The sequence below is a fragment of the Talpa europaea genome (genome assembly GCF_964194135.1).
Source record: "Talpa europaea genome assembly, chromosome: 16".
Lineage (NCBI taxonomy): Eukaryota > Metazoa > Chordata > Mammalia > Eulipotyphla > Talpidae > Talpa > Talpa europaea.
In genome coordinates this window covers 43362996-43384036 of record NC_140084.1, presented here as the reverse complement: position 1 = coordinate 43384036, position 21041 = coordinate 43362996, and the positions used below count along the sequence as shown (strand labels likewise).

Genomic DNA, 21041 nt, shown 5'->3' with positions numbered 1-21041 from the left:
TTGGCCAGCTTTTCCTCGCACCTTCCTGGCAAGAAAGCTCCAAAACTTCAGATCTGGCCCACAGCTTGGCCTCTCCCCCAACACTCCCCACTCTAGGGTCACACACATTGTTAGGTCCAATGTGCTCCTTAGCCACCCTCTTCTTAGAAGCGCTTTGCTTCTGCACTGCCATGTCCTCCTGGCTTCCCTCTGCCTCCTCAGCTCCTGTCCCCTGGTGACCTCACCATCCTCCCCTCTCCACACTAGCAAGTTCTCAGTGCTGCAGACACTGAGGCCCTTCTGACAAATATTTTGTAAAATCTTTTCTTCCCCTGATGAAATTCCCTAGCAACTTAAAGGTAATTTAAAACAAATTGATAAAAGGCCCTAATTGCAATACAAAGGAGAGAAAGGGGGGTGATTTATGATAAATTAATACCTAAATGCTTGGGCCAGGACAAAGGCAGAAGACACTGTAGACATCTGGTGGCCGAGCCCACTTAGGATGGCTGCTTTTAGCATTGTGAGTAGTAGGACCACTTAATAGCATTGTGCCAACACCTGCAACTTGACACTTGAGACTAGCTGGCCAATGAGCATTTTGTACAAATACAGATCACCATGGACGTGAGAGTTTGCTAATGCAGCTGATCCAAGTATCTTAACTTGGTGACTCAAAATGCGGGGAGCAGAGCTGCTGGCTGAGATGTGCTTTCCCCAGATGGCGAGTGGCTCTCGGCAGTGGTTCAAACAGAACAGTTGTTCCTCCATCTAAACAATAGGTGTATTTCTAGAAATTTCCATTCCTTTTATAACCATGCAAAAAAACACACTGGAAGAAGTACCACGGAGTTAAATTCAGGTGATCATGTGCTGGGTCCCTGTTCAGACGGGGCTGCCCTGCCTGGACAGGGTGCCCCCTCCTGCACTCTGGTCCACCGAACACAGCGCCTTCCTCAGACACCTCCTGAGGGGTGCTAGATCCTGGGGTTCCCTAGCTTTTCCTCATCTCCCGTCCTCACCAGGCGTGTCCAACAGGCATCCCCAAATGGAACTCACATCCTTTCCCCCAAACAAGACCCCCTCTGTCCATGAATGGCCTCATCTCCCCCATTATCACCACCACCTCGGTGTCTCAGGCGGCACCTGCGTGCCAGGCACTGAATGCTTTTGTCCTGGGTGAATGACAGTGTGAATCCCTGAGAAGGGTTCAGAGAGGCTTGGTTTCCGGGGATGTTCGTCAGACCCTGGCTTTTTGGGTGTCAGGGACGGGTTTTCTTTTGCAGGAGGCAGTATTATTCATCCGCTGTCCTCCACTCCACCCCCACCCAGTGCCTAGCACAGCTCTGTGCACATGTGCCCGGCAGAGCACAGCTGCTGTTTTCATTCTTGTCTGCTGGAAGAGGGGGTGGACTGGGAGGCCTCTCAGCAGCTTCCTGTCTTCCGGCCCCGCAGATGTATGTGTCCCATCTGCAGGGAGCCCTGCCACACTCACCTGCCAGGACAGAGAGGGCCAGGGTGAGACAAGCGACTGCTCTTGGGTCCCACAGCCAGACCAGGGGGTTCCTCTTCTCCCCATCAGTCCCCAGCCACTGGGACAAGCATGCACACTTGCAGGGCATTTGCCCTGGGCCAGATGTGACTCCCTCTTACAGCAGCCTACAAGGTACTTACCTCTCAGGTGAGTCCAAGGTCACACAAGTAGGCAGTGGCGGGGCCGGGATTTGGGGATTTTCCAGAGATCTTTCTATTATTGATTTCCAGTTCCATCGTGGTCAGAGAACATCCTCTCTAGGACTTTTATCCTTTCAGATTTCTTGAGACTTCTGTGGCTGAGCATATGGTCTACCCTGGTGACTGCCTCTGTATTCTGCTGGTGGTGGGTGCAGTGTTCTGTAAGTGGCAGTGAGGACCCGTAGGTTGATAGTGTTATTCAAATCTCCTACGTCCTTACTGATTTTCTGTCTACTTGTTCTATCAATTATTGAGAGAAGAGTGTTGAAATCTCCACCTGTAATTGTGGAGAAATTACATCCGTTTCTCTTCAGTTCTATCAATTTTTGCTTTGTGAATTTTGAAGCTCTATAATTAGGGGCATAAGTATTTAGGATTGTTATGTCCTCTTAACGAACGGGACCCTTTGTCATTTATAATGTCCCTCTTTATTCCTGGTAACATTCCTTGTTCCGAAGTTACTTTCAGTTTATCTAGCCCCTGGCTTTCTTGTGCTTAGTGTTTCTGTAGTACAGTTGACCCAGGATAACATAGGGATTAGGGGTGCTGACTCCCTGTGCAGTTGAAAATCCATATATAACATCCGACTCCCCCAAAACTTCACTACTGATGGCCTGCTGTTTGCTGGAAAGCATTACTGATAACATGAACAGTTGAGGAACACATAAGTCCCATGTTACATGCACAATATATTCTTACAGCAAAGCAAGCTGGAGACAGGAAGGTGCTATTAAGAAAGTCATAAGAAATAGAAAATACAGGGCCTCCCCTGGTGGCACAGCAGTTGAGCACTGGGCTGCGAGGCTGCCTGCAGCCTCTGCAGTGCTGGTTAGTTCCCTGGCCACCAGCAAGGGTCCCACAAAAAAAAAAAAAAAAAAAGAAAGAAAGAAAAGAAATAGAAAATACATTTATAGTGCTGAACTGTATTTGTTGACCCTGTCAGTCAGTGGTGTCTGTTTCCGAGAAAATCCAGACATGAGTTGATCCATGCAGTTCAAACCCATGTTGTTCAAGGGTAACTGAATGTCTTTCCCCTCCCTTTCACTTTCACACTACCTGCATCTTTATATGTAAAGTGGGTTTCTTATAGGTGGCATGCACTCAGGCCTTGGAGCAGGGGGTGATAAGCCTTTTCTGTTTAGGACCAGATAGTAAATAGCTCAGCCTTTGCAGATCCCCAGGTCTCTGTCCCAGCCATGTAGCTCTAGTGCTAAAAGAGCCACGCACAAACAGAAATGAATGATTGTCGCTGGGTCCCAATAAAACTTTATTCATGGACACTGACACTGGACTTTGCCTTGTCTATGTTATTTGTAGTGGAATATTCTTCTCTTGATTTCTTTTTTAAACATTTTTTTTAAAGATTTGTTTTTATTTATGCATACAAGAACCAGGGTGTAAGCCAGAGGTGCAGAGGGGGAGAGGTTTCACCAGAGACAGAGTGGGGAGCAGAACAGGTGGATCTAATAAAATACACTGCTGAGGGGAGCAGTGGGCAAGACGGGAGAGGTCTGCTGCGCCATGTGGGTCAGCTCCCTGGCTGGGAATCAAATTCATGCCGCAGTGGCTGCCAATAGCTTGATAGTGCTGACTTTAACCCATGCGTCACCAGGGAGGCCCTCTTTTTTAAACATTTAAATATGTAAAAATTGTTCTTACTTTGTGGACTGTACAGAAACAGACAAGTCAGAGCAGGCCTGTGGGTCAGAGCTTGCGAACCCTGCAGGAGAGTACTCCTTTAATGTAAAGACTGATTGGGTTGGGTTTAGATTTACCAACTTGCTGTTTGATTTATTTGTCCCATTTCCCTCTTCCCATTTTTTTCTACCTTCTTTTGGGTTTATCAAGATTTTTAGGACTCAGGGACTCCCTGGTAGTACAGGAGTTGAATCTCAGCACTGTCAATCTATTGCCAGCCACTGCAGCACAAATTCGATCCCCGGCCAGGGAGCTGACCAACATGGTACAGCTGACCTCTCCTGACTTGCCTGCTGCTCCCCTCAGCAGTCTGTTTCATTACATGTTCCTGTTCTGCACTCCACTCTGACTCTGGTGATTCCTCTCACCAGCCATATCTCTGGCCTACACCTCAGTTACCAGTTGTTACCAGTTCTTGTATGCATGAATAAGTAAAAATAAATCTTTAAAAAAAGATTTTTTAGGACTCTGTTTTAGTCCACTACTCAGTTATTAATTATACTTCTATTTCATTTTTCCTAGTAGCTTCTTAGGGTTTATAAAGTGCATCTTTGATTTATTACAAATACTCCAAAGTGACATTACACTACTTCCCATAAGATGTAATACTCTTGGGCCTCCCCTGGTGGCGCAGGCAGTTGAGCACAACGCTGTGAAGCTATCTGTAGCCTCTGCAGCACCTGTTCAATGCTGGCTAGCGAGAGTCCTGTCGCGCCCACTGCTCCCTTCAGCAGTATATTTTGTCAGTCTGCCTGTTCTGTACCCCGCTCTGTCTCTGGTGAATCCTCTCACCCTCCCGCGCATCTGGCCTGTATCCCGGTTCTTGTATAAATAAATAAATAAATCTTTAAAAAAAAATGATGTAACACTCTTAACACAGATACTTCCATCTCCATCCATCATTTATGCTACTGTTGCTATATATAGCACTTGTACATATTGGTGAGCCCCAAGGTGTATTAGGGGTGTGTGTGTGTGTGTGTGTGTGTGTGTGTGTGCGTGTGCAGTAAATGTCTTGTAAAGAATTTTTCCTAACAAGAATATGTCTTTTATATTTACTAACACACCTGCCATTTCTATGCTTTTCATTTCTTCACATACATCCAAATGTCTATCTAGAACTCTTTTCCTCTTACCTGAGGAACAGTTTGGAACCTTTCCTGAAGAGCAGGTTTGTTGGCAATTAATTTTGTTTGTATGAAAAAAATTGTTTCACACAAAAACTGTTTCTTCTTTGACACATATTCCACTGGGTATGGGAGCCCAGGTTGACTCCTTTCTTTTGGTCGTTGCATTGTCTTCTAGCTTGCTTACCTTCTGGCAAGAAGTTGCTTGTCACTCTCACCTTTGAGCCTCTGTGTGGTATATTTTCTCCCCTCCTGGTTGCCTTAAAGACATTCTCTTTATCACTGGTTTTCGGCAATTGATTATATGCCCCTTGATGTACAAGTATGCATATATGACTTGACGTCTTGGCTCTGCAAGTTTATAATATTCATTAACTTTTGTTCCTGTTACCCCTCTTTCTCTCCTCTCTTTCTGATATTCCAGTTACATATGCAAAACCACTTGGTATTATTCCTCAGGTCATTCAACCTCTGTGCTCACTGTCAGTCATTTCTTTCTTCCTGGTGCTTCATTTTAGATAGGTCAGATTACTGTCTCCCAGCCCCCCCCCCCCGTTCTTCGCTGCTGCCTCATCTCATCTGTGTGCTTTATATTCATGTTTTTCTTTATATCCCTGAGTGTTGCGAATATATTTGTAATAGTTGTTCAGTGCCCTTGTCTGCTACTTCCATCATCTCTGCCAAACTACAGCTGTTTCAGTTGATGATTTTTCTCTTGGTATCATGCATTTTACATTCTTTACATGGCTGAATATATTCCTTTAAAGAGTCTTGGGCTTTTCCTGGCAGGCAGTTATGTTACTTGTGGACTGTTTCCGTCTTTTCCAGGCCTGTTTTTAAGCTCTTTTGGGACAGGTGTCACAGAGTCTGGTTCTCAGGCTAACTTAACTCTCTAGGTGGTCCTGTTTGGAATGTGTCATGTATCCAGTAAACTCCCTCTACTCTACTGGAAGCAGCTTAAAGATTCCCTGCCCTGTGTGAGCGCTGTTTGTATGAAAAAAATTGTTTCACACAAAAACTGTTTCTTCTTTGACACATCATTCCCCTGAGTATGGGAGCCTCTCTTTAAACAGTTGACCTCTCTTTAAACAGTTGTTCTTGCATTCTGTATAAGCAATATACTGGCAGATATTCAGCCAAATACCCAAAGGGACCTCATGCCGATACTGGGAACCCCTTCTCTGTGCAGCTCCCTCCTCTCAGGTACGCAGTCCCTCATATTCCAGCCATCAGGCCTCCCTGACCTCTCACTAACTCAGCAAGTTTGCTGTGCTGCTTGGGTTTCCTTTCCTGGCTCCGCGTTCTCTCCATTAAATCCAGTCAGACAGCCTGGACCATGATGGGGCTCACTGCGTTTGTTTCTCTCTTATGGATTGGGGTCCCGTTGTGCCTGCTGTCCTATGTCTTTTAAAAAAAAAGATTTATTTATTTATTTATGCATACAAGAACTGGGGTGTAGGCCAGAGGTGTGGAAGGTGAGAGACAGAGTGGGGAACAGAGCAGGCATATCTGCTGAAATACACTGCTGAGGGGAGTAGCGGGCAAGACAGGAGAGGTCTGCTGCGCCATGTGGCTTCCTTCCTTGCCGACGGGGGATCGAACTTGTGCTGTGGTGGCTGGCAGTAGCTTGATAGCACTGTCTTTAGCCCCTGCGCCACTAGGGAGGCCCCCCTGTCCTATGTCTCTATAAACAGTTTCCTAAGTTATGTCCAGTTGTCCATGTTCACAGTGGAAGGATCTTTCTAGACCACCTTATTTTCTTATATCTGGAAGAGGAAGTCTTTGGAAGCAACATTTAAACCCAGAATCTGTGCTCCCAGTCTTTCCACTAGTTGGCAGTCACTGGGCCTTCTAGATGTTGGGGTCACTGAGGGCAGCACTGACAACGGAGTACACAACCATGGGGGTAGGGGAGTAGAGTTGACTCCAGCCTGTGGCTCACCCTTCCCACCCCTCAGGTGGGCCTTCACCTTGATCATCATCTCCTCCTACACGGCCAACCTGGCCGCCTTCCTCACCGTGCAGCGCATGGAGGTGCCCGTGGAGTCAGCCGACGACCTGGCAGACCAGACCAACATTGAGTACGGCACCATCCACGCTGGCTCCACCATGACCTTCTTCCAGGTGGGGTCACCGGAGCCACCCAGGCTGGGTGCCAGGATGCCCGCCGTGCACAGCAGCTCAGGGGGGCACTGGGAGGGCCTCCCGGGTCAGAGGGACTGGCTGTTGGGAGAGTCGGAGAGGCTGGGGAGCAGAAGACATGCCTGTACCCTCTTGGGGCTGCTGCTTTCTGGCTGGACTTTCACCGGGGAGCAGGGGAAAAAGGCAAATATGAGAATGATATTGAATCAGTGCTGGACAGAAGAAACAGGGTTCAAGGAGGCTGCGAGCAGGGTCAGGAAAATAAGCCAGCAGAGAGGATGCTGATTCCCTTCAAGGTGAAGGGAACTTGTCCCCATGTATTCTGGGTGAGGGGAAGGAGTCAAAAAGAAAACAAGTCTGGCAAAGGGGTTTGGATAAGGGGGTGCTGAGGCATCGATGCCAGGATAGCTGATTGGACCCAGGAAGTGGGGAGATGGGAATGGTTACTGAGCAGAGGGGTCACCTTCTTAAAGCTGAAAGTTCCCTTTGAGGCCGGTGGGGTAGACCATGGGTCTGGAGAGAGGAAGGAGGGGTGGACTCACAAGTCCCCAAGGTGGGTGCTCAGACCAGTTCCAAGGTGGGAGGCCAGAGGAGGGGCCTGTGACAATCTAGGAAGGGCAGTGTCGAGACCTTCTGTGGAAGAGGCAGAGAGCCTGGGGGGAATGGTAGTGGCCTACATACACCCCCTGAGATTTGGGGTAATTTGTTATGCAGGCGCAGGTAACTAATGCAGCAGACATCGGCATATAGACAGCTTTACAAACGAAAATGACAAGTACGCCAAAGGCGTACTTCGCAGAAGGTTCCCTCGGGTGTATAGCAGCAAGTAAGCTGTCCCATTTGGCATGGACGTGGCCCTCCTTGAACCAGCCCAGGCGCTGATTTGGAGTCTAGTGTCTGCTCCCAGCGTCAGTGAACAAGGCTAGAGAGTGCTAGGAAGGCAGGCTGGGTGAGTTGCCAGACCCAGGGATAGAAGAGAGAGACCTTTGATCCTTGTCTTGACTGGGCTGGTAGGCGTGTGGCTGACTTGAAACTGGCCTTGAACAGTCTGTCTGTCTCTGTTGTGTCTTTCTGTCTACCTCTGATCTCCTCATGCTTGCCAATTGAGGAGACAGGGCTCAGGGGAAAGGCAGGGGAGGGAAGACTCTCACCCCACTTCCCCTATGCCCCCTCTGCAGAATTCGCGGTACCAAACGTACCAGCGTATGTGGAACTACATGCAGTCGAAGCAGCCCAGCGTGTTTGTCAAGAGCACAGAAGAGGGCATCGCCCGCGTCCTCAACTCCCGCTATGCCTTCCTGCTCGAGTCCACCATGAACGAGTACCACCGGCGCCTCAACTGCAACCTCACCCAGATAGGGGGCCTCCTCGACACCAAGGGCTACGGCATCGGCATGCCGCTGGGTAAGGCAGCTGTGGGGCTGGGGAAGGCAGTGGGGACCCTCGGGAGCAGCCGAGGACTGGGCCAGGCCCTCTCTGAGGCAGGCTGGTGTGTTGTGTGTGGCCTTGGGTGAGTGACATCACCGTCCTGCGTCTCTGCAACCTCATTCTGCAAAGCTGGGCCTAGGTATAGCGGGCTCCAGCCCCACAGGGCTGGTGGGGGAGCCCCGGGAGGCTGCATGCACAGCTTGCCCATGGGGCCAGGACGCTCGCCTAGCTGCCTCCCCAACTTGCCCACGGGCCCCTCGAGGGTGAGGACCTAATTTTTATTTACTTCCTATTCTCTGCACCAGACCCCACCGCTTGACTCAAAGCAGGCTCTCAGCAATGGATGATGGATGTTGTTGCATGAATGGATGGTGGATAGGTGGCTGGGTAGTGGATGGTTGGGTGAATGGCTAGGTAGATGGAAGGAAGGAGGGAGGAATGGATGGATATTTCAGGTAGATTTGGAGGGAGGTGCCAATTTATACTTCAACATCTACTTTTCCAGGGCTCAGTGCTGAAAATTCACCACCAATTTTGTCACCCGATTTTGTCATTTTCGTTTGTAAAGCTGTCTATATGCCGATGTCTGCTGCATTAGTTACCTGCGCCTGCATAACAAATTACCCCAAATCTCAGCAGCTTTGTAGGGAGTCGTGTAGCCTGGTGCTCTGGGGGGCAGGCTCTGGAGTCACACCGCCCTGAAATCAAATCCCAGCCCCCTCCTGACTGAGCACATGACTTTAGGCAAGAACATCACCTGTCTCATTGAGAAAACAGTCAGGGTCGTACCTGCCTCACTGTCTCATTGAAATAATTTCTGTAAATCAAAGATTTGGCACACGAAAGGTGCCTTATAGACCCCCAACTCCCCCCTCGCCCTTGCCCCTACATGTGGTAGGTGGTCCAGAAGACATGAGCACAGACTATAACATGGGCTCCCGGGGGCCCACTCATCCTGGGGAGGATCTGAGGGTGGCAGGAGCGAGGTGGTGCCAGGAATCCGTTCCCTCGTTCGGCAGACCTGAGGATGCCCCTCTGCACCAGGCACTGTGCTGGATGCTGTCATGCAACAGCAGGGAGCTGCACCCCCCAACTTCTACCAGGGGTACAGACAGACAATAAACACGTAGCTGTGTCATGGTGTCAGTGGGTGACAGATGCTCAAAGTGGTTTAAGGGGAAGAGGCTGACTGGAAGTGAGGTGTTTGGTGCCATTTTAAAGTTAGTCAGAGAAGACACCCCCTATTTCCTCCCCGGTGGAGGCACCTTGGAAACAGAGATCCCTGCCAGAAGTGAGGGTGGGAGCATTCTGGGCAAAGGGCCTAAGGTGGAACTGTGCCTGGAGAATCCAAAGAGCCAGTGTGGTTGGAGATGAGAGAGCTTCAGGGGGTGCCAGGGGCCCCGGGATGTCTGGGCTGGTGAATGCAGGACCTTGTAGGCATGGGGTGTCCAGGCCTGTGAATGCAGAATCTCATAGGCATGGGGAGGACTTTGTTCTGGCTGAGAGGGGAAGCTCTTGGAGAGTCTGCAGCACAAGGGAGACCCAAAGGTGTTTCTGAGATTGTCCGCTGGGGTACTGGGTGGTGGTGAGGGGAGGCCGCAGGACGGAGACTGTGACAAACATGACATGGGGTGTAGTGGTGCCTGGCCCACTCAGGGAGCACATCTCAGGTGGCAGGGAAGCCACGGCGAGGGAGCAGGTAGAGTGGGTAGGCAGAACTCGGGCCCTCACGGCCGTCTACGCCTCATCCACCCGGTGCAGGCTCCCCGTTCCGGGATGAGATCACACTGGCCATCCTGCAGCTTCAGGAGAACAACCGGCTGGAGATCCTGAAGCGCAAGTGGTGGGAGGGAGGCCGATGCCCCAAGGAGGAGGACCATCGAGCTAAAGGTCAGCCATCCCGCATGCGGTGCCCACCCTGAAAGTCCCCATGCAGCCCCTGCCCACAGCCTGACTGCGCGGCTCTCCCCTCCGCCCGCAGGCCTGGGCATGGAGAACATAGGTGGTATATTTGTCGTGCTCATCTGTGGCCTCATCATTGCTGTCTTCGTGGCGGTCATGGAATTCATATGGTCCACAAGGAGGTCGGCAGAATCTGAAGAGGTGAGGTGGTGTGGGGGTGTGTGCAGAGAACGATGGGGTCCCCAACGTGTCAGGCATGAAGCAGTGGCACGGGGGGCCTTACTGGAACAATGTACAGGACAAGGAGGGGCCAGGAGAGCACCCTGCGAGCTCCAGGGGTGAAGGGAGTGGAAGAAGAGGTAAGACAGAGAACCTGGGCTGGAGGAAGGACAAGGACGGAGGAGGAAAAGCTGCACAGGCAGAGATGAGGACGGGGGAGAGGAGGTGAGAAGGGCCACAGGAAATGCACATGGCGGGGCGGCAGAGGTAGTGAAACAGGAGGAAATCAGAGGAGAAATGGAGACAAAGGCAGCTGACAGCAGCTGCAAGAAAGCACAGACTTGCCCGCTGCTTGCCCGCCCTATTCCAGGTTGCAGGTCCTCACTCCTGCCCAGATGTGCTGCCCTCCAGCTTTCCTGACCCATTTGCACTCCTAGCTGGTTCTGACCTTCCCCGCTCTCCACCAGTTCCCAATCTCTTCTCCCCATTCTCACTTCTAGCTAATGACCTTGCTTCTACCCCTCTGAAAAAGCAGAGGTGTCAGAATAAAAGGCACAGAGCCATCCCTACTTGTAGCCACTACCTGAACCACCTCCACATGCAGCCACTGCCTGGGCCACCTCTACCTCTACCCACTGCCTGCTTTCTCAACTCGCACTATTAGTAACTCTACATGATCCACCTCGCTCCTAGCCGAGGCACCCTCCACCCGTGTCCCATCTCTGCCACTGCCTTCTCCTTCCCAAGGACACCCTTCAGCAGTTTTCTCCTTCCCTCCTGCATCATCAGTTTCCTCTATTGGATTCAAGCCCATCAGCATACAAATGTGCTGCTGTTTCTCCATTAAGGAAACCCTGGCCTCGCTTCCCTTCCCAGCCACCACCCCTTTTCTCCCTTTCCCCTCCAGCCTGGAAAGACTAGTTGACCCCTGCCGTTCCCAGTTCCTCTCCTCTCCTTCACTCTTGGACACAGTCCAGTCAGATTCTGTCCCCCCTTCTCCCCTGAAGCCACTTTTAGTCATCAGTGACCTCCACATCTGAAGCCCAGTGCCAGTCTCGGGCCTCAGCTGACAGAGGTAGCGACAAGGCCTCAGCACCGCAGTCACTCGCTAACACCCCCTTCCCTACTGGCTGCTCATTTTCCTCCTGCCTCTCCAGCCACTCCTTCGTTGGGGGCTCTAGGGCTTGGTCCTCGGATTGCTTCTCTTCTGCTTTCCTCCACCCCCCGGTGATCTCATCCAGCGTAGCCAGTTATATGCTCGCCTTCCTATATTCATGATCTACTAGTCCACGTAACAAATGACCCAATATTTAGCAGCTTAAAACAGCAAACTTCTATTACTTCACAGTTTCTGTGGTTAGGGATCCAGGAACAGCTTAGTTGGGTGGGTCTCTGCGGAGGTCACGGTCACAATGTTGGCTGAAGGCTTGACCAGGGCTGGAGGATGTGGATCCACTTCCAAGCTGGCTTACTGCCTCGAACTGTACCTGTGGGGTTGTAACGTATGGAGGTGACTGAGCAATGACATAGAGAGGCCAAGAAGATTTTTATTATTTACATTTCCTGGGAGGGAGCACAAGGCACCACACAGCACCACAGGGGGAGCACTGGGTTTGGTGAGGCCGCAGCAGGAGCCAGGAGCAAGCTAGGTCAGGTCAGAGCTGCCATTGGAGTTTCCACAGGAGAGGTCAGGTGGGCAGAGGCAGCAGCTTAGGACTGGCGTGGGCAAAAGCAGTGGACTCTGGTTAGGGGCGTGGTCTCGAGTTGTCTGCTATAAGCCTTGGGTTGATTCAGGGCAGGAGAAATACTGGCTTGTAGTGTAAGAGTTAGATAAAAGGGGTGACAGGGAGCAGACACTGGGATCGGTAAGTTTGTGTACGAGGAAGGTCAGCTCTCTAAGAATCACTAGCTCTGGAAGGAGCAGTCGCTTCCTGGCCAGGAAGGTTTTTAAGACATAAATGCATCCGAAGATGCTTTAAGAAAACAAAGAACACGATCGATACTCCATTCACATGGCATTTAGCAGGAGGCCTCAGTTCCTCGAATTGTCCAAACGCTGCTCGAGTGTCCTCACGGGGTGGCAGCTGACTTTCCCCAGAGCCAGAGGTCCAGGAGGGAGCCAGCAGAAACCACAATGTCAGCTGACCAGGCTGATTGTATTGGTCACACAGCGACCTTGATACAAAGGCAGAGGGGACTCTACAAGGTTGGGAACATGGGAGTGTGGGGGAGATGCCTGCCATACCCCCAAATGTGTACCTCACACAGGGACCTTGAACCCAGGCCTGTCACTTCAGCTCCATACAGACATCTCACTCCGATCCAGTTCCTGCCCATCCACCCGCCACATCATCACTATGGTTGCTCAGGCCAGAGTATGTGGAGGTATCCTTCACGCCTGCCCCTGCTGTCTGGCCGCAGCAAATTCTGTTGGCGCCACCATCCGAATTTCCCCACATGCCAACATTGCCCCATCCCCTTGGTCCAGCCATTGTTATCTCCGCCCTGGGTGTCAGGAGCAGCTTGCCCCGTGGGCCTCTTCCTCCTGGCCTTGGCCTCCCTGTAGCCTGTTAACACAGCACAGAGTGATGCCATGAAAGCATAGTGGTCCCCTACTTCAGACTCTGGTGGCGCCCATCTGACTCAAAGATGGCCCGTGCTCACAGTGGCCACTGGGCCTGCACAAATGGCCCCATGTCACCCTCTCTCCACCTTACTACCCCATTCCCAGCCATGAGACACTGGCATGTCCTGCTGAGCCTTCTGCCTGCTCCCCCCACCTTTCAGGCCCTCTCAGTGACTATCCCCTAACATAGTCTTAAAAATCCCATGTCACTACTCCCCACTTCTTGCTCCTGGCTAATTTTCCTCCAAAGCACCCATCACCCTGGAACTTCTGACATTACATGTCATCACCACTGGAATGGAACCTTTAGGAGGGCAGGGAGCTTCTCTCTGCTTTGTTCTCTGCTGCATCCACAGTGCCAGGAACAGTGCCTGGCACACCGCAGGCCCTGGCTGAATTTGCCTAGTAATCACAGCTGCTTGAGTAAGAGGCAGAGGGTGGAAACCAAGTCGAGGGGAAGGCCTAGGGGCCATCGGGAAGTTTGGAGTGAAAAGACCAGCAAAGAGAGGAGAGACGGTGAAGGGCAGGTTCAGGGACAAGCCCCAATGAGACGGGAGTGGAGAGGAGACAGAAGAGGGGAGACAGCAGCACGGGAGCCCAGGAAACCGGGAGGGAAGTGGGTGGGAAGTGAGATGGTGGGAGGAAGAGGAGGTGAAAATGGCCTCCGGGAAAAGTGAAGGAGTTGGAGGGCGGGGAGAGCTCTGAAGGTGTGAGGACGGGGGAGGAGGAGGGGAGAGTTTGGGGAGAGCTGGAAGAGGCCAAGAGGAAGAGGGGTCGCTGAGGCCTGGGGTGGGGGGGCGGCGAGCAGAGCCGGGAGGGTGACCCCCGCCCCCCGCCGCCCGCCCGCAGGTGTCGGTGTGCCAGGAGATGCTGCAGGAGCTGCGGCATGCGGTGTCTTGCCGCAAGACGTCGCGTTCCCGCCGGCGCCGGCGCCCGGGCGGCCCGAGCCGGGCCCTGCTGTCGCTGCGCGCGGTCCGCGAGATGCGCCTGAGCAACGGCAAGCTCTACTCGGCCGGCGCGGGCGGGGACGCGGGCGGCGCGCACGGGGGCCCCCAGCGCCTCCTGGACGACCCGGGGCCGCCCGGGGGGGCCCGGCCCGCCGCCCCCACCCCCTGCACCCACGTGCGCGTCTGCCAGGAGTGCCGGCGCATCCAGGCGCTGCGGGCCTCGGGGGCCGGCGCGCCCCCGCGCGTCCTGGGCGCCCCCGCCGAGGCCACCAGCCCGCCCCGACCGCGCCCCGGCCCCGCCGGTCCCCGCGAGCTGGCCGAGCACGAGTGACCGCGGGCGGGCGGCCGGGCGCCCGGACTGACCGCAGGACTGGAGTCCGCCCCAGGCCCCGGCCGCCACCGCCCCCCCAGCGGGCGAGGAACAGGACTTGTGCCCGGACACCGCGATTTTGCCTTCGGTTTCTGGTGAAGTCCGAGGCCCGGCTCCGGAGCCTGGTGCGCCCCCTCGTGGACTCGCCGGTGGGCGCCGCGGACGCCCGCACGCCGCCCCCCACCGCGGACCAACGGCGCGCGGGAGCCGAGAACCCCGGGGCCCGGACTGCGGAAGCCGCTCCCGGAAGCGGGAAGCAGTCCGCGGGGAGAACCCCATCTTGGGAATGCTCAGGCCCCCCAAGACTTGACGCAGCCCTCCCCACTTCCGGAAGAGGGGAGGGCTTCTGGGCAAATGGGTATCCCTTGGTGCCCCTCGACTCTTCTCTTTCTCTCTTTTTTTTGGGGAGAAACCTCAGAATTTCTATGAGATCCCTCCCCCAGCCACACCCCGGCCCCTGTTGGAATAAAAAAAAGAACAAAACCCCAACACTGGGGATACCCGGGTCTCATTTTCTGGAGGTGTGAGGGCTCTGGGGAGTGGCTGAGACCCACACCCTGGATGGTCTCGTCTGCCCTCCTCCCGCTCAGCCCTGCCCGCGCCAGCAGGCAGCCCAGATCCCAGCCGCTGCCTCCTCCCCACTGACCTTCGCTTAGGACAGAAGGAGGCTGCGACAGAGACCCCGAGACAGATGGAGAGAGATGTGGGGATCTGTAGAGGTGGAGACGCGGGGAAAGGAGACACAGAAAGACAAACCAGATGGGGCTGGAGGAGGGGAGGGCAAGAGAACTACTCGGCGGCAGCGTGGTGGCACCTGGGGTGCCCGAATGGTGACAGGGGTGTGCGTGAGCTGGGGTGACTTGCCGACTTTGTGATCCGTGTGCATGTGTGTGTGTCCCGGAGGCCATCTTCAGCTGTCTGTGACTGTGACCCTCTCTTTCTGCCGAAAATGTACCTCCCCGGCCCCCAAGGGAGGAAGTGAGAAATCCCAGTAGTGTGCGGGAGGGAAGCTGAGGGCTGGTGGAGCAGAGAGAAGGGTGGGTCTGCGCTCTGTCCCCGCCCTCGCCGCCCCACTGGAGGTTTCTGTGGAAACTGCAGCTGAGAAAGGACGAGTGAAGGTCACACAGCGAGAGCCAAAACGAGGCCGAGGAGAAGGGGAAAGAGAGAGAGAGAGAGACACGGGGCGGGGGTGGGAAAGCCAGAAAGGGAAGAGCCAGAGATGGGGTAGAGATGGGGAGAGACGATGAGGAGGGTTGGAGAGGAATAGGGAAAGAAATAGAGGCAAAGCAGGGGAGAGATGGTGGGAGGGGGGCATGCTATGATGAAGAGAGGAAAGGGTGAGGTAGGATGGAGCCAGGAGGGATGGGGCAGAGGTGAAAACAGGTGAAGCGGGGAGAGTAAGAGCAAGGGAGTTGGGATTGCGAGAAGCAGACATTGAGGTGGAGGAGAGAGAGAGGAGGTGCCCTAGAGGACTAGATGGGGCCAGGGCAGCGAGGACAGCCCCACTGAGGAGCAGAGGGAGGGACGGGCTGGGCCCGCCCCTCGGGAGCTGTCCGTTTCAGCACTAGGCCTGGTGGTGGGCCTGGCTGGCAGCCCTGCTCCATCTCCCCTATACTGCCAGCCTGCCTGCCTGCCAGGGGGTTCTCAGGTGGGCCACTCTGCCTGGCACACAGTGGCTCCAGTCTCCACTCTGCCCCCCTTTTGAGTCCCCGATATTTGCCCGTGGGGGATGGTGAGCTTGCGCCTCAGTTATTGTCTCCACATCTCTTTTACAGACTGGTCAATGTCTCTGACTAGTCAATGTCTCAATCTGTCCAGGTGACTAGAACATGACTGCAGGCATTTCTGCTATCTCTCCTTCTCTGTCCCAGTACCACGTGGCTGATAGCCTCTGGGGTCTCCCCATTTCTGAGTCTCCTCCCTAACCCCATTTCTGCTCTGAGTCTCTCCCCAGTCATTATCTCTGAGTCTCCATGGTCTGCCAGACCTCTTTGTGCCTGGTTCTTTTGTCTCTGTGTCTCTGTCACCTTCACCGAGTATTTCTGTTGCTCTTTCTCCCTCCTTCTGTTTTTTTTCATCTCTGTCTTTGCTGGTCTCTCTGTCTTTGTCTGTCTGTCTATATCTGCCTCTCTCTGCTTCTGGACTCTGTCTGTGTCTCCGCTTATGTCTCTCCTTATGCCTCTCATGCTGAGCTCCCTGTCCCCATCCATCCCTGTGACCTTCCTAAGTCTTCCCTCCTCCCCCCACAACTTCCGCAGAGCCTTGCGCTGGGAGCACGATGCACAGTCATCAGTCTCACCACGCTTGTGTCTGAGAAGGGAGTGCATGGTGGGGGGTGGTAATGAGCCTGTGTCTGAGGTGGGGTGTGGGGGAACAAGATCTCCCTTATCCCAACAGAGAGCAAGAAGAGAAAGCCTAGAATCTCATGATATCCTTCACCCCAGGTTTCTCTGTCGTCCCCCCCCCCCAAAAGCTTTTCTGCATAGTCCATGCCCATTCCTGCAGGCCAGTTTGTCCAGAGAGGGGAGGGATATGTTGACAGACCCTCTCTCCCCAGGGAGGAGGGCAGAGTTGGGGAGGTGGGCCTAGAGGCCAAGCACCTGGGTTAAAAGATATGGCTCTCTCCCTCCTTCCCCAGTCTCCATGGAGACAGGCCAGGTCTGCAAGCCCAGCCTCCTTTGCTGCTGCATATTCGGGCTCCCTGTTACCATGGCAACTAAAGACTGCAGGGAGGGATGGGGATGGGTCAGAGTACAGGATTGGGATGAGGCTCAGGGTGCTGGAGAAAACCACAAAACTCACCGCTTCCTTCTCTTTGGTCTATCTCTCTGTGACTCTGAAGCTCTCCCCCTCCCCCGCAATCCCTCTTCCTGTTTGTGCTTTTGTGATATCACTCTGGTCTCCAGCTTTTCACACATTTCCTATCCGTAGGCCCTTAATCTTCTCCCTCTTCCCTATACCGAGCTTCCCTGTACTATGCCCCTTGCCTGTGTCTCCCACTCCTTCCTCTAGTGGGAAAGGTCCCACATTCTGAGAGCTTCAGAGATGGGCTCTCATGCTCTCTGCTCCTTCTACCATCTCCAGGTGGTATCTGGGGGTGTTCCCCATAAAGAAGAGGGGTGGGTGGGAGGCGGTGACTCCTGAGGTTCCAGTGGGTGGCTGATGGGGTGTTGTGTGTATGTGGCAGGCCTGGGTGTGGGGGCCACTGAGCATCTGCATGTGCATGCAGGGATGGATGTGTGCAGTGTGTGAGTGGGGGTGTTGGGGTGTGTTGGGAGGTACAACAAAGTTGTGCATGATAACGCGGCAATACGTAATGTGTGTGGCGTGGGAGGTGTGTGGGATGGTGGTGTGTGATCTGTTTCTGTGAATTCTCGGGCTATGTGTAGTTCTGTGTGCCCTTTTTGTCTTGTCATTCACAATCGGCAACAATTTGGCAATTTTCACTGCGGGCTCATGGCTGGATACACTGGGGAGGATTGTGTGTGATGATGTGTGTGATACTGTGTGAATGTGCAAAAGCACCCACAAAGCTCAGGTGGTGTGTAGAGAAAAAGCGAGGACTGTGTGTGTGCAGTGCTGAGTGTGGATGTGTGTTGGCTCTTGGGTCCATGGGCAATGGTACAAGGCCAGGTGTGTGATGTGTGTGAGGTAATGTGTGTGATGGAGTGTGTGATGTGTGTGTTCTGAGAGGTGTGTTGATCTACATGATGCTTTATGACTGATTGTGGTTCTATGTGGGGTGTGCAAGTGTGTGTGAGGGAACAAGCTGGTGTGTGACGGAATGTGATTGTGAAACCGGTGGTGTGTGATGGGGTGGTGTGAGTGTCCCAGCATCTGGCTGTCTGGCTGATGGTCCTGTCCGAGAGTGATGCTTGGCCAAGTCCTCTGGCTGTGATGAGCCTGTGCAGTTGTGTCTCATTGGGTACCTCTGCCATGGCGGGGGGCTGGAGGGGTCTTAGGGCCCTCTCCAGCTTCCCCCTTCATTTGGGGGTCTTCCTTGCTTCTTGTGCTCCCTCCAGCGCCCCCTCTTGAAAAGCACCCCCATATAGTCTCCAGCGCACCCCCCTTGTCTCACTGCGGAGGGAGATGCTCTGGGTCCCCTGCCTTATTGCAGTGATTTAAGGGGCTTTCGGCGCCCCTCTCCCTGGTGGTACACCTTCACACTGCGGGGATTTCTGGGAGTTTCTTCCTCCTTCAGCGCCCCCTCTTTGGAGGCGCCACCCCACATTGCGGGGGTCTCCGGGATTCCCCCTCCCGCAGCGTTCCCCTTTTCGGCAGCGCCGCCACTTTGCAGAGACTGGGGGCGGGGAGGATAGCTGCAGAACCGGGGGCGGGGCCGCGGGCCGTCCGTCAGGGCGGCGGCGCCTCTGATTGGCCCGCGGCGCCCCCCCGGGAGCGCGGGCATATGAGGAGGCGGGGGCCGCGGAGCCGCAGACTCTGCGCGGCAGGGCTGACGGCCGCACGGACGCGCGGACCGAGGCGCGGGCGCCGCAGAGCCCCCAGCCAGAGCCCGCGCCGGAGCCCGCCTTGAGGCCCCTGCCCCGGCCCCCGCCCCGCCCGCGCGCGTCTCTCCTCAGGAGCCGCCAAGATGGGGGTAGGTGCCGGGCCGGCCGGGCGGTGCTTGCGTGTTCGTGGGTGACACGGGGGTCCAGTGACATTGGCTGTCCGCGGGGGGCCGGGGCTCCTGGGCCAGGTCTGCCGGACCCCGCGAGCCGGCCGACCCCGCGGGTCTGTGGCGTGGCCGCACTGACGGACTCCGGGCAGCCGCCCACCCCGGCTCCCCCTCCCCTCAGGGCCGGCGGGGGTCTGTGGCGCATGTTTGCGAGTCTTTGTGTGCGGGGCCTGCGCGGGCAGGGGCTGGCCCTTCGCACCTCTGCCTGACCTGGCGCGGTTGCATGCTTGGTCGTGTCATGCGTGTGCATGTGTGCTTGTGCATGGGTGCGTGTGTGCGCTCGCTCGGGCAGGCCCTGCAAGTGCATTCGACTTGCAATTGTGAGGCCCCAGTTGTGTCTGACTATCTGCCACCGCGTCTGGGTGTGTCTGAGAGCTGGTGTTTGTGTCTAGGGGTCTTGAAGCCCCTCTGCTTCCCTGGCCAGGTAGAGACAGGTCCTGGCTATGGGTAGACACCAGATGACCTCTCTGTCTCCTTCCAGACCTGGATGGGGGGCCTCCGCAGTGCGGCGCGGCCCCAGGCTGCAGAGTGTGGCCAGCCCCTAATCTGGGAGAGCCCACCTGGGAGGCTGGGAGGAGCAGGAGAGCCATGGGAGGAATCTGAGTGCCTGGTTGGGGGCATACATGTGCAAATGTGTGTGTGTTGGGGGGAGGGGTGTCATGCATGCCTGGCTGTGCCCTTGCCCCTATGTCCGTGTGTCCTTGTCTCGTCTGTAAGTCTCTCCTGCAGATGCTGCCTCACCTCCTTCCCTGGCTGACCACCTGACCCCTGCTGCAGCCCTGGATTCCTCCCTCCAGTCTGGGGCAGGGCCATGGGGTGTGGGTCTGGGGGCGGAGGCAGGTGGGCTGGGATGGGTGGGATGAAGAGAGAGGGCTGGGGTGGGAGAGGCTGATGGAGAGAGGGAATATGAGGGAAGAGGAGAAAGATGGCGGATGAAGGCTCATGGGCCTAAGGATGGGAGTGGGGGATGGGGCTGGAGATCTATGGAGTGGGGTGGGTGAGGGGGATGGGAAAAGAATTGGGTGGAGAAAGCACTGGGAGAAAGAAGGGGGAGGTGGGAATCAGTGATGGCTTCCAGGTAAGTGGGATGGAGGGAAGGGAAGTGATGGGCAGATTGGAGGAGAGGGCTGAGGCTGAATGCCTTAGAGAAGAAGGGGGGGGAGTCTTAGGGAAAGAATTGGGGACCAGAGAAGAAATTAGACACTTTATACATGTGGGGCAGAGACAGAGACACTCTAAAAGAGATAGAGAGAAAGAGACAAAGAGAGACAGGCCGAGCTATATAGAGGAACAAAGAGAGACATGGAGAGAGAGACAAACTGAGGCTGAGCTCAGGAGGTCCAAGGACAGGCATTTCCTATGAGAGACAACCAAAGTCAGCCTGAATGATGGCAGGAGGAGGCAGAGGGGAAATGAAGGAGGTGCAGAGAGAGAGGGGCAGAGATGCTGGCCCCAGACACCCAGAGAGAGGGAGGGAGAGCCTGGCCAAGGTGCCGAGACCGCCAGAGTGGGCGGGTGTGAGGGGGAGGCGGACAGCACAGAAAATGGCGAGGAGCTGCAGAGGCGGGCTGCAGCGAGACAGGCGTGTCCCCCACCCTCGGAGGTGCTCCCGCCCTGCAGTGTGCCCATCTGGGCCTCCTGCCTTCATTGGGAAAGCCTCAGCTCTCCCTCCAACAGATGGAGCTTGCCCCCTAAGGGAGTCTGGTCATGGCAAGGGCAGGCCGGAGCCAAGGTTTGCCTGCCAAGGACTGGGGTCCTCAGCCCCCTCCTCCTCCAGACCCAAGTGTCCCCACACCCAGTCCCTCCTCCCTCAGATGGGAATCCAGCCCCCAGTTCCTCCTCCCTCAAGCCCTGGAGTCCAAATACCCCTGTCCCTCCTCTCTCAGACGGGAATCCAGCCCCCAGCTCTTTCTCCCTGAAACCCAGGAGGCCAGCCCCCGAGCTGGACTCCTCTCCTTTTTCAGATCCAAAGAGTCCCTGGGTCCCATGTCTCGACCTCACAGGGACCCAAACACCAACTTGCACCCTAAGGTTTCAGGATTGGGCAACTGGTTTCCTCCCCACACTCCTGCATATCTCTCTTCTGCTACCTACCCCCTCATTACTCTACTTTGACCCCATGACCTTATATCTCCACATCTCCCACCTCTGGGTCTACCTCTGTGTGGAAGCTGAGACCCTCCTGGCATGGGGG

At 54.9% G+C, this 21041-nt stretch overlaps 1 protein-coding gene across 2 annotated transcripts in view; it reads left to right on the top strand.

Annotated features, from left to right (window-relative positions):
* The window catches only part of GRIK5 (glutamate ionotropic receptor kainate type subunit 5), a gene marked incomplete at both ends in the record, with an annotated part of 45327 nt that extends 31194 nt beyond the window's left edge, over positions 1 to 14133 (top strand). For both annotated transcript variants that reach the window (XM_084257969.1, XM_084257968.1), the window contains 5 exons: positions 6497 to 6662; positions 7859 to 8084; positions 9870 to 9998; positions 10090 to 10211; positions 13705 to 14133. In XM_084257969.1, coding sequence (XP_084114095.1) covers positions 6497 to 6662; positions 7859 to 8084; positions 9870 to 9998; positions 10090 to 10211; positions 13705 to 14133 — 1072 coding nt within the window. The remainder of the gene's footprint in view (positions 1 to 6496; positions 6663 to 7858; positions 8085 to 9869; positions 9999 to 10089; positions 10212 to 13704) is intronic.
* Between the last annotated feature and the right edge of the window lie 6908 nt (positions 14134 to 21041).